Source organism: Mirounga leonina, unplaced genomic scaffold, assembly GCF_011800145.1.
Source record: "Mirounga leonina isolate KUSES-001 unplaced genomic scaffold, KU_Mleo_1.0 Mir_53, whole genome shotgun sequence".
Classification (NCBI taxonomy): Eukaryota; Metazoa; Chordata; class Mammalia; order Carnivora; family Phocidae; genus Mirounga; species Mirounga leonina.
The window spans coordinates 103,416,846-103,430,521 of record NW_023270807.1 but is presented as its reverse complement, the minus strand read 5'-3'; the positions used below and the strand labels follow the sequence as shown (position 1 = coordinate 103,430,521).

Sequence of the window (13,676 nt, the reverse complement as noted above, 5' to 3'; positions counted from 1 at the left end):
TTTATTTATTTATTTGAAAGCGAGAGAATGAGCGAGAGCACATGAGAGGGGGGAGGGTCAGAGGGAGAAGCAGGCTCCCCGCCGAGCAGGGAGCCCGATGCGGGACTCGATCCCGGGACTCCAGGATCATGACCTGAGCCGAAGGCAGTCGCTTAACCAACTGAGCCACCCAGGCGCCCTCACAAACCTTTTTATATGTGTGTTTTTGTCTACGTATATTACGTTGTGATATGTTTATTTAAAGAAATCAAAACTGTAGTGTGAACAAGGAAAGACAACATAGTTTCATGCAGAGACAATGAAACTGTTTTAACAATAATGTTTATATTCGTGATAGGTACGTTTCATAAAGAAAAATCCCTACCCTGGGATTGTATTGGAACAAATTCTCTTTATGGAAACTCTAGGAAGTCGAGCAAACCATCATGTCATACCCTAAATGTAGATCTTTAGGAATTTCTTTTTTTTTTTTTAATTAAAAAAAAATTTTTTTTTAAAGATTTTATTTATTTATTTGAGACAGAGAGAATGAGAGAGAGAGAGAGAGCACATGAGATGGGGGAGGGTCAGAGGGAGAAGCAGGCTCCCTGCCGAGCAGGGAGCCCGATGCGGGACTCGATCCAGGGACTCCAGGATCATGACCTGAGCCAAAGGCAGTCGCTTAACCAACTGAGCCACCCAGGCGCCCCGATCTTTAGGAATTTCTGATAATTTGACATCCATTGACTTTTGGCTAAGCCTGTCTTTTTAAAAAAAATGAATAATTAAGGGCACCTGGGTGGCTCAGTTGGCTAAGCGTCTGCCTTCAGCTCAGGTCATGGTCCCGGCATCCTGGGATAGAGCCCTAATCAGACTCCTTGCTCAGCGGAGAGCCTGCTTCTCCCTCTCCTGCTCCCCCTGCTTGTGCGTGCTCTATCACCCTCTCTCTCTCTGTCAAATAAATAGATAAAATCTTTAAAAAATAATAAAATGAGTAATTAATGGATCCAACTGAAACTTGCTCTCAGGGTTATTCTGGTCTGTGTTAAAAGAGGAACGAACCCTCCTTTCCCCAACTTCTGTGGTAGAACACATTTTTGAGTCAAGTCATGTACTATTTGGAGTGAAAAAGGAGAGTAGAGCATTGTCTCTCTCATGCTATTTTCTGGAGGCCCTGCCAAACCTTGCCTAACAGAAGGCAAGGGGGATGTTGTAAATGTAGTTCAAAGCATCCAGTGAGCCTCCTGTACCACAAGGGAGAGGCAGGGTCCATGCGCCATGCTGCTGGCTGGAATGCTGCTCTGCTTAGCACTACAGACCCTTCTGTTGTTTCATTAATTTTCTTCCTCTCTAGTCTTCTCTATAGTTATTTCTTTTATCCATAAAACACAGGCTTGAGCTAAATGGTAAGAAATTTGAATTGTTTAGTTTAGAATATGTTTAACCATATGAAAAGTGTTAGCCCAAAGTTGAAGAGAACTTTTCCTAAAATCTTTGATCAGATTTAGAGGGGTGGTTAATTCATTTTGCCTTAAGAAAATCGGTTCTTTAAATTTTGTTTATCTGCAAAGATCTTATTTAATACTTTCTTTATTTTATTTTTTTTTAAAGATTTTATTTATTTATTTGACACAGAGAGATACAGTGAGAGAGGGAACATAAGCAGGGGGAGCGGGAGAGGGAGAAGCAGGCTTCCCGCCAAGCAAGGGAGCCTGATGCGGGGCTTGATCCTAGGACCCTGAGATCATGACCTGAGCTGAAGGCAGATGCTTAACGACTGAGCCACCCAGGCACCCCCTTATTTAATACTTTCAATAAAATATTAGGATGTCTCTCTGAAGCAGGTGTCAAAAATTTTTTTGTGTGGAATAAATTATAGTTTTTAATAATTTAAAAAATATTTATTTGAGAGAGAGCAGAAAGCACAAGGGGGGTGGGGGGAGAGAGGCAGAGGGGGAGGGAGAAGCAGGCTCCCTGCTGAGCAGGGAGCCCGATGGGGGGGGCTCAGTCCCAGGACCCTGAGATCATGCAGGCAGACCCTTAACCGACTAAGCCACCCAGGCGCCCCTTAATAATTTTTATTAAGTTTTTAATTTTCATTCCAGTATAATTAACATACAGTGTTATATTAGTTTCAGGTGTATAATATAGTGATTCAACACTTCCATACATTACTCAGTGCTCATCATGATACGTGTGCTCTTTATCCCCTCACCTGTTTCATCCCAGATGTCAAAATTTCTTAAGAACAAAGTAAAACTCCTTAAACAACTTCATATGAATAGCACTATGGTGATATCAAAGGATGAAAGCTTATTTTGGGGGGAAAAGATTGTTATTTGAAGTGCAGATGTTGAGAACTCAAAGGGAAGAAAGAAAATTCTCTTGGCCTTGCTTGATTTTCTACAAGCAATCTTTTCTAGTTACCCACTTACTTAACCTGCCTTCCTTCTGCTTCTGGTTCTTGATCAACCTGCTTGTTATCACTCTTTGGCTACTTTCACACTGCACATTTTTTCTTTCCTTCCTGGAATCCAAATACATATTTTAACCTCCATCTATCACCATATTCTTGTTCTCTTGATTCAAAATTGTAAATCTTACCACTACATACTATGTGTATGTAGTAAAAAAAAAAAAAGTAAAATAAGTAGAAAAAAAGAAAGAAAAGAAAAAAGAAAATGTAATAAAATGCCTCAAGTAAAACATAAGTTAAAGCTAATTGTAAAGAACAAATAGTACATTTCTTTGTGCCAATGTTTGTGATCATCTAAGACCAGATCCCTCATTTGGGTAGAATAAATGCTACCAATTCTAGAATCCCTAAAACTATATACAAATGTATAGATATAAATATCTATCTGTATATTTATGTATAAACAAATGTGACATATTTAATAAATAATATGTATATAAAACACACATACATATAAACCTTTTTCTGGTTTGCGGAAAGGATTTCTTCAGGCTTTAAATAGGATTCATGATATAAAAGAGATTTAAAAACAATCATAATTGTTCATTCACATTTTATTTCATATATTCATTTTTAAAAAAGATTTTATTTATTTATTTGACACGGAGAGAGAGAGCACAAGCAGGGGAAGTAGCAGGCAGAGGGAGAGGGAGAAGCAGGCTTCTCGCTGAGCAGGGAATGCGATGCGGGGCTCCATCCCAGGACCTTGAGATCATGACCTGAGCTGAAGGCAGTTGCTTAATGACTGAGCCACCCAGGCGCCCCATCATATATTTGCTTTTTTCCAACAAATATTTAGTGAATGTCTAGCATATCACGTGGGGATAATAGCAGTGGGCGTATCAGACAAAAATGCCTGCCGTTAAGAAGCTTACATTTAGGTACAAGAAGAAATTAACTAACTAACTAACTAACTAACTAACTAACTAACTAACTAACTAACCAACTAACTAAATTTTATAGTATGCTAAGTGATGATAGATTTGATAGGGAATAGAAGGAGGATGAGGAATGCTGATGGATTGATTTTTAACTAGGAGAGGCATGAAAAGGCTCTTTGAAAGGTAGAATTTGAGTAAAATCTGAGAAAGGAAGGGAAGTGAGTCTTGAGGTGATCCAAGGCAGAATGTTACAGGCAGAAAGAACAAAATTGCAAGTGCCTTGGGGTGGGAATATGCCTAGTAGGCTTAAGGAAGAGCAAGGAGGTCGTGTGGCTGGAGTGTTGCAGGAGAATGGGGCACGGGGAGAATAGCAGTGGGTCAGAGGGCAATGAGAGATTATAACATAAGGTGCCTTATTGCCACTGCTAATACTTTAGCTTCTACCCAGTGAGATAGGAAGCCTTTGGGAGGTTCTGAACAGAAGTGTGCCATAGTTTGACGTATTTTGAAGGTAGAACTTGGGATTTGCTGGTGCATTGGCAGTGAGAGCAGGAGTCAAGTATGATACTCCAGTGTTTGGCCTGAGCTGCTGGAAAGGTGGAGTTGCCATTAGGTGCTTTGCAAAAGGCCATGATAGGAAAAGGTTTCAGTGTGTATTAGAATTTGTAGTGGGTGAGGCATGCAGAGAATAATAGGAACTTAGTTCTGAAGATTTTTTTTATCTGAGAGGGAGAAAGAGACAGGGCCTGTGCCCGTGTGGGGGCGTGGGGCAGATGGGGACGGAGAGTGAGAGAGAATCTGGAGCAGACAAACCCTGCACTGAGAAGGGAACCCCATGCAGAGCTCGATCCCATGACCTGAGATCATGACCTGAGCCAAAACCAAAAGTCGATAGCTTAACTGACTGAGCCATCCAGGTGCCCCCAATAGGAGCTTAGTTTTGGGCATGTTATATTGAGATGCCTAGTATGTGTCCAGGTGGAGCTGCTAAAGAGGAAGTTTAGACAAGCAAGTATGAAGTTCAGGGGAGAGATAAGGCTTGCAATATAAATTTGTGACCCGTAGTATATAGGGAGATTGGGAGACATGAGATTACATGAAATTAGCAAGAACATGGATATACATAGAAGAGAGAAGAGGCTAAAGGCTGGGTTCTGGAGATCTCCAATGTTAAGCGATTGGGCCAGAATGAGGAATCAACAATGAAGATTAAGAGTAAGTGGCCATTCTAGGATGAGAAAAATCAAGAAAATGTGCCACAGAAATGACATGATGAAAGTGTTCAAGAAGGAGTAGTCAACAGTTTTAGATGCTGTTGATAAATAAGGTGAAGACAAATAGTTATTGGATTCAGCAACATGGAGGTCATCGATGGCCTTAACAAGAGCAGTTTTGGTTGAATCTTGGTGGGAGTGGGTCTGTGAGAGAATGGGCATGGGGGGGGGGGGAGGAACATTGGAGACAAGGAGAAAAGTGGAGCATTCCCTGGAGCAGAGATTTGGGGTTTAGAGAGGGCTTTGAAGATGGGAGAGGTGACAGCACATATAATGATCAAATGGAGGTGGGACATTAATGAGTCACAGAAAAGAGGGGAGTATTGTGGGAGTGAATTTCTTGAGTATGAGAGAGTGAGTGATAATGCACAAATGGAGAGATTGTCCTTTGCTGGGAGCACAGAGATTTCATCCAAAAAAACAGGAAGGAAGACTGGGATATATCTGTGTTGATGTAGGTAGTGGGCAATAAGAACTTGGGAGAAGTGTTCTCTGATTGTTTCCATTTCCTCAAAAAAAAAAAAAAAATTAGAGCGCAAACTCATCAGCTCTAAGGGAGGAAGGGCACGGAGGTTTGAGTAGAGATGAAAAATTTTGAAATAGTAATTTGGGAGATTGGGAGAGAAGAGAGGTGGGAAAATATGACTACTGGGTGGTAGCAAAGCCACTTAACGGCAGTGGTCATGAATTTGAACTGCAACCAGTGAGCCTGGTTGTGAATTTTTAGCTATACACATGCTGGCCTGGGGACAGACTGAAAGATTGGTTTAGTAATAAACGTGTATTGAATGTCTCCCTGGCACGCGGCCTTGTGTTAGGTATAAGGAATACAGGGATGAATAAAATGTTTTCTGTCACCTTCCTGAAGAAGCTTTAGAATTGTGGGCATGACAGATCCATTAACATTGAAGTATAACATGGTAAGTTCTAAGCATTGGAAAGCATGAGAGTGTAAAAAAAGCTTCTCAGTCCAGTTGAGGGGTTCAGAGATTTTCTGGAGAACATGATGCCTGAAATGAGTATAGATTTATGAGGTATAGTAAAATCCGGTAAAGAAAGATTGGCAAGTGTTCCATGTGAAAGTAACACTGGGAGGTAGATTTCACCAGAAAAAGATACGGAAGGTCTTCCATGTGGCACAGTATCACAGTGTGTGAACTGATGTTATGTAGGGGGAAATGCACACCACCACTGTTTGAGCAGGAAGTGAGAAGAAAGTGGAGGTCAGCAGGTGGAGCTCAAATCCATACAACCTCAGACATGAAGGGGAGCCATTATGAGGACTCGGGATTTTAGGTGATGCCCTGCACTGCCTTGCGGATGGCGGATTTAAAGTGAGGATTAGAGGCAGGGACACATCAAGTGTGATGAACTGCACTTCATACCCAAGTTAGGATTGCGGTCAGAGGGATGGAAGAAACAATAGATTTGAGAGAAAATTGTCAGGACTGAATGACCTTTCTTGAATGTGGAGGCTGTTAACACCTCATTTTTAGCCCATTCCTTGACTACAGAACATTCCCCTAACCTGAGCCAGACATTTCAGAAATGTGTGTTATTGGTTACGGAGGATGCAGGGTAAAATAATATGAATAGATCTGTTTGCTCATTTAGCATCATTGGAACACATACTGTTTTGATGGAAGGTTAGTAGTCTTTGAATAAAAAGCCTATATATTTATTCGGTATATGTTAATTAAATACATGTGTGTGAGTTATTAAAACAGAGGACAATTTAATAAAATAAAAATATATTTTGTATTATCTGATGTCTTAGGGAGAGTACTATGTCTCAATTTTACTTAGTGAAGTTTGGGTGGTCAATGAAATGATGATACAATTCTAAGTTTTAGAAGTAATAAGGCTCACCCTGAGATAGAAATATTACTGAGGTGTGGAATAAGCATTGATCAGGGAAGAGCCACATGGAAGAACCTGGCTATATGTCTAGTTCTTCCACCAGCCTTTGTGTAGGATACTTACCTTATATTTGGCAAATATATGCAAATGGGTGTCCTGCCATATCTCTTAGACTTGGTTAGGGATTAGAATATTAGTGTGTAAAAACACTTTGCTAATTTTATGATGAATGTATATGTGCATTCGTAAAAGCGCCGAAGAGGGTTTATTGAAATTAAGGTACTCACTATATCTCACCTCCTTCCCCCACCTTTTCTTTTTTCCTACTGGGGCAGTGTAAAGAACACGACCTGGCCATGATTAACCAGTTGCTGGATGATCCGAAGCTGACAGCCAGGAAATACAGGGAGTGGAAGGTGATGAACACCCTGCTGATCCAGGATATCTATCAGCAGCAGCGGGCCCCCACGTCTGCCCATGAAGGCACTCCCGAGGGAGTCGAGAAACCACCTTCCTCTGCCTGTGTTGAAAATTCTATTTGAGAACAAGCCAGCATTCTCTCCCCTGATCTCTTACCCCAAGTGACTCTTCAAGAGGTTGCAAGAGCTTTCCTTCAAAGGAAAACTGAAACCAGTTCCTTAAGCATTGCCTCTCTCCAAAGATGCAGCTGAGGTGAGGACCCACTCTGATGGCAGCAGGACTCCTCATTCTGGCTGAAGTGCTTTCATTGAGACTCGAGGAATTGAGTTCAGTTGAACAAACATCGTGTTCCTACTCGGAGCTCTCGGTTATGCTAGGCTTTAAGTGGGATGTGAGAGGTGTATGTTCCTTGCTCTCAGAGAACCACGGTGTTCTACGGACAAAGATCACATTTTACCAGGGATAATTATTCATAGAAATGTTCGTTTTCCAAAAGAAGAATGTACATATTCCCCTGGGTTGGGTAGTTGAATTCTTCAAATCATTTCTTGGAGTGGAGGAACATGTTTTACAACAGAAACTGGAATGGGACAAATGTGGTTTTGTGGAACCCAAATCTCTTGCCTTTGGTCTGGAATGGTGGTGCCTTTTCCATGAGCTGAGAAATACTTCATGGTGATTGGTGTGTGGGAGAGCCCAAGGGGGAGGCATGTTCTATTGAACACCCTCTCAAAGGACAGCTTGATGTTTCCACACTTGACCCAGGGGCAGGGCGGGGGGAGGGTGAGGGATCTGATTAAAGTTTCCTTTCCACAGAACAGCTAAAGAAATCTATCTTATTACTCGTAGAGACCTCTACTCCCTCCTAGCTTTTCTAAACCACTGCAGGAGATAGAAATAAGTCCAGCAAGGAATGTTTGCTGCTTTGTCCCTGGGAGTGGTGCCTCTATCCAGTGTCAACTTACATCCTGTCTCCCCGGGATCAAGATTGACAAGATAATTCTGGTGTCTGAATGGGTTTGATATCTTTACTCCAAAAAAACCCAACAAAAACAACAAAAGAGTTAAAATATGATTGTTTTATTTTTGTATGTTTGTGTCACTTTGTGTCCTATGTGAAGAGCTATCTATAATATGTTTGTTATTTAAGTATATTTATAGAAGGTCAAATTACTAGTGTTTTAAAAGATGGTAAAGTAATTACATGTTTTGCTCAATATATATTCTCCAAGTATATACTTTTTTGCTTGAGAAAATAGGAGTACTGTTGATTCACTGGAGTTATTATGTTGCACTATAATGTATGAGGAATGCTCAGGATATCTTGTGGGATAAATGTGGAGGCATGCATTATTAATTGTTCACTTTCTGGCTTCTCTTTTTCTTTCTCCCTCTCTCTTTCTCTGCCTCTTTCTCAACCCAGAGTGCTCAGAATTCTGTCACTCTCTTAACCAGAAAAGGACTTTCACCTTAGGTTATTTCTTCTAGTAAATAAACTTTTTAAGCTTCCTGCCATTTATGCCCACAAACCCTAAACCAAATGAAACACAACTAATATAGTCTTTTGTCTAAGGTCTAATAGAAATTTTGGGGTCTGCTGTTAAAGAGAACTCATTTTATTAGAGACATAATATGAAAATCTTCCCTTACTAATCACCATGAATATTTTTCATCCTACGAATAACCACAACCCACCAAAAACCCATTTTGCCCTTACCCCTAGCTAATTGTCAGCCCAATATGGTGTGTTTCAGAGCGTTAACATATGGCTTGACATTCAAATGGAAATAACCCTCCGAATTTTATTTGCAGACCAAATGGAAAGAGCCCTTGAAGGTTTCCCCACGCTTTACTCAGAAGTGTTAATACTTTGTAAACAAAAACAACCTCAGTGTTAAGAAAGAAAAACAACAGGAAACAAGTCAGAGTACTAGAAGCTTATGTAAAATAAGAAGGCATGCCTAGCCAATCTTTAGGAGCACCTGCTCCTAGTGCTGGGGGAAGGATCCAGGCTACATAGGAGCTTGGGGTGGGGGGGCGGCGGTCCTGGCTTGCGGTGAATTTACTGTTGGCTCGGGCGGCGCTGGAGAGAAGTAACCATGTAGGACCTCAGATGAGACCCTGAAATTCCTGTTTGGAGAGGCTAGTGCTTTCATCTCTTTTCTTTGGGAGTTATTGATTATTTCTACAATTAGTAGCTGTTAGAAGGTTCATTGTTTAGGAGTCACGATGTGAAGAAAATGTTGAGGGAAGGAGAATTGCTAGTGGAGGAGATAATCGTTGGGCACAGTTCTCTTCCACCTTCTTTCCCTTGGCTGGAGATACCAACCTAGAAACTTCAAAACAGTCTTTAAATTGAAGTGCTCAGAAGCTTTTGGCCAGGCTTGGGAACACGTGTCAGTGCTTTGCTTGGGCTTCTCATTAAGGCACACATAACTGACCACTGAGTGTAAATTCCTTTAGGAGAGCTCAAACTTAAAGGCAAAATGGGTCCATGAGATTATTGAATCGAGCCTTTCAGTTACTTTTCAAAGTTGTCAGTCTAGAAGCTCTGCCTCTGTGAAAACACTTACTCCCCAGATGAAAGTCAGACCTAACTGCCCAGTCTTGCACCCCCTCTTCTAGACCAAGCTTGCCTGCTTGTCAGGGTTTTCCCTTCTGTAAACGCTTTCCCTCTGCATTACCTTGTGTTAGCAAGTAGGGGCTGCCTCTGTGAGGTCCCAGCTTCAGCTGTGGCCACTGAGAGGAAGTGGGGGTGGGGGGCAGTAGGAAATGATAGAGTGGGTGACACTTTCCATTCTACTCAATTTAGGAATAACCCTGCCATTTTTCTGGTGCAAAGGATATTGGGAAAACTGGATTACTTCCAGTTTATTCCTGGGAATGGGGGCATCTCTGAAATGGATTTCGGGTAGTTTCATGGGGTCTAAGGGGTGATTCTTTTACCCACTCCTGTAGACATAGGGTCTGAGGGCTGTGGAATGACCCAGAACCACGGCTGCTCAGGAAGCAGAGGATCTGAGCATAATCAAGTCCAACCCTCTGGCACTGGCTGTGGATTAGGATCTGGCTGGGACTCGTCTTTGGGGTTGCAGGGAGGACCCCTTCTCTCTGGTTAGCGTGTAGACCCAGACTAGTGCCTGATAGGATACTTCCGTGGCTGGCACATTGCGGCACACGCCGAAATGAATGGTCCCACACTTGACAGGCATATACTGCTTTTAATAATTCTTAGTTCTGGCACAATCTTAGCATAGCATCAAAGACCCGGGAAGAATCATAACGTATACCATGGCAAAGACTCCAGGAAGCCTAAGAGAGATTGTGTTTGCAGTCAGATTTCAATGTGAAACCCAAGCCTTATATTTATGTAGCACTTTGTAGTTTGCAGATCTGTGTGTTCAGGCTCCCCCGTTCCCTCCCCAGTGGTTTTTGCAGGGATGATGGTGGATTCTCCTTCCTCCTTTTTCACCGGGGAGGAAATAAGCTCCTCTTGCCCCTCTCTCTCTCCCCTTTACCTTGTGCAGTCACTGTTGGCCCCCAGCCCTGTGAGGTGCGGGGTGTGTGCATTCACTGGACCGGGCACACCTGTGGGGTTTTTTGTGAAGTCAGCCACTGGAAACCTGAGGGGGCCTCTTCTTCTCCTCAGGGCTGAAGAGTGACTGTCCCTCCTGCGGCCATTGGTTCCTGGGTTGACTGGATTGCGGTGTGACCTAGTCACTCTGCTTTCTTTCCTTCCTTCTTGAAATTTCACTGCTTGTTTTAGGTGCTGTGAAATCCTAGGAGGAAAGAGGCAGTTAAAGAAATGGAATTCATTTATTTTCTTTTAAAGGCATGTCAGGAGATGTCAGAGAGCCTAGGGACTAGGAGTTAGGCCCTCCCTCTTCCTCTCCCAATTTCTTCTCCTGTAATTATGTAGCTTCCTCAGATAGACTTAAAATGATGAACAATATCATAGAATTGAAACAGATAAAAAGAAAATACACATTAAGTCTTTTGAGGAGAGGTACTAGACAAATTCCAGCCATATGTAAACTCATGGATACAGACCTCTTTTAAGATACTCTCCTTGAAAGATAATATTTTGATATATAGCCGCACGGAAGATTTAAGTGAGGAATTTAGGTACAGAGGATGCCTATCCCAAACAAGCCAATATAATAAAAATAACCAATAACTTTTGGTTAGTTTTAGAAGACCTCTCTTTTTCAGTCTAATAAAATATATTTGAGATTTCCCAGTTTATTTCCTTCTAATTTTTTTGTGTGCTTACCTCACAAGAGAAATCGAGTCCTAGAAATGTCACGTGACTGCCCTGCTAGGGTTTTGTAATGTGTAATTAAAAAGGAAAGCCCCTGAAACTAGATTTTAACAACCCATATGAAATGAGTGAAGGCAGAGGAATAATTTTAACCTTCACAGAAAGCCGCCTCTCTCTGTAAACAAGATGCCGAACAGCTCCATGTTTTTTCTACATTGTGAGACAGGAAGCGATTTCCTTGCTTCCTCTGCACGTTTTTCCTCTTCCCCATACTACCACAGACCACAGAAAACATGAAAAATAGTTCTACATTTCAAATGTTCTTCCATATCTCTTCCCGTGAGACTTAATGGCTCTATATTGATATTTCTTTATGTTGAGTCCAAAGGGGAAGCATGCTCCGTGGAGACATTTAGCATCCCATAATAAACACCAGGAGTTGTAATCACCATAGACTTTCATGTCCTTGCATGATGGGGATGTGACTTTTAGCACTGCATGGTGTTTGGGACAAGATGACAATGTGGAAATTATCTCTTCAATCTCATTGTGCTTTCAGTCTCTGTCACCTATCCTCTTTGAACTGGAAAAAGAGGCATGGCTCATTTCTTCTGCTTTATGTTTTTTAGATTGACTTGTAAGATACAAATAAAAACAAGAGAAAATATATCTAGTAAAATGACATGAAAAAAATGGAAATATACTATTGGTATTTGTTTTCTGCCCTGCTGTGTTCCTTCTTCCAAGAACAGACTCGCTGGGAAGGGTTTGATGGCTGGGCTTTTATCTTCTACAAAGGTTGTGGTGCCCTCTGGTGGCCATCGTAAGAATAACTGACTCGATGATTTTATTTTTAAATGCAGCCTTTAATTATGTTGGGAAATCTCTCTCAATAATAACTGATGTGCTCTTCTCCAGTGGTCCTCAGCTTACAGGCTTGTTAGGAAAAAGATATACTTTTCAAAATTGTTGGTCCACAAAACTTGACTTGCACATTGCATACCCCTTATCATTACGAGACACCCACCTTTTGTTTAGAGAATTTAAAAATTTTGCAGATCATAAAAATTAAGACCTGTGGCACATATGTTCCTTAAAATGCATAAGCTGTTTCTGTGTGAAAAATAAACAGAAAATATTGAAATAGCATAATAAATTGCTTTATTTTGGACCACTGATGGGAAGAAGTTAGACTGCATTTTTTTTTTTTTTTTTTTTTAAGAGAGAGACACGGGGAGAGAGGGAACACAAACAGGGGGAGTGGGAGAGGGAGAAGCAGGCTTCCCACTGAGCTGGGAGCCCGATGTGGGGCTCGATCCCAGGACCCTGGGATCATGACCTGAGCCCAAGGTAGACGCCTGACGACTGAGCCACCCAGGAGCCCCAGCCTGCATTTGAACTTGATTCACAAATCCTTGATTGCTGTCTACACAAACAAATAAGGTTTTTTTTTTTTTTTTTTTCTCACTCTCTCTCAGTTATTGCTTCACATGTTGAGCCCTCCCCTCTTTTTTCCCTCCATCCAGCTCCCACACAGAAGCAGGAAACATTGTTCTAGACCAAAGGGATCAGCAAAAGGCATACGTACAGTGTGTTCCTGATTTCTAAATAACCTTGTATTAGTTTTCTATTGCAGTTACTACAAATTTAGCAGCTTCGAAGAATGTGTTTTCTTATAGTTCTGGAGGTCGGAAGTCTGACAATGTCTTTCTTGGGCTAAAATCAAGGTGTTGGCAGGATTATGTTCCTTCTGGAGGCTCCAGGGGAGAATACATTTCCTTCCCTCTCCAGGTCACCCATATTCTTTGCTTCTTGGCTCCCTTCCTCGGTCTTCAAAATCGGCAATATTGTATCTCTGTGTACCCTTCTTTCCAGCCACACCTTCTTTCAAGGACTCTGGTCATTACATTGGGCCCATTTGATTAATCCAGGACACTCTCTGTTTTTATGTCAGCTAATTAGCAACCTGACTTCAACCCGCAACCTTAATTCCCCCTTGCCCTTAATGGCCCTTTGTGGCATGTACACAGTTTCCAGTGATTAGGAGATGGATGTTGTTCTGCCTAGTGCAAACCTCCATTTCGAATATCTTTTTTTTTTTTAAAGATTTTATTTATTACGTCATCCCCCCGAACCATCAATTTCTCCGAGAAATTCTAGGATTTCCAAGTTTTAACCCCAAGCATGAAAGTTCTTTGTCTTACTCTGTGACTTGAATTTGATTTCGTCAAAATATGTTCACCATAAGAAAGGTAATTCCATCTTTCTGAGAAAACGAAGTCTTAGCACATGTACACAGGTGTAACAAGTATATTTTAATAATCAGATCAGGTTTTAATAATCCTGCATTTAAAGACAAAGCCTTACAAAGTCACTTTCAAGGATCAAGTATCATAAAGCAAAGGATGATTTAGGATTCATATTCTTAGGTTTGTGAGCTGCCCTGTGCCATGTCAGACTGACCGAGGGTGTGGCCAGGTCACAGGATAAAGAGACTCTTGTGAGTGTGGGTTGATGTTCCAATG

The 13,676-nt window shown here is 41.5% G+C and overlaps 1 protein-coding gene across 4 annotated transcripts in view; it reads left to right on the top strand.

Moving 5' to 3' along the window:
* IPCEF1 (interaction protein for cytohesin exchange factors 1) overlaps positions 1-12,329 on the top strand; it is a 183,616-nt gene extending 171,287 nt beyond the window's left edge. For all 4 annotated transcript variants that reach the window (XM_034991069.1, XM_034991070.1, XM_034991068.1 and 1 more), the window contains one exon: positions 6,806-12,329. In XM_034991069.1, the coding sequence (XP_034846960.1) occupies positions 6,806-7,012 (207 nt within the window). In that variant the 3' untranslated portion in view covers positions 7,013-12,329. The remainder of the gene's footprint in view (positions 1-6,805) is intronic.
* The last annotated feature ends 1,347 nt before the right edge of the window (positions 12,330-13,676 follow it).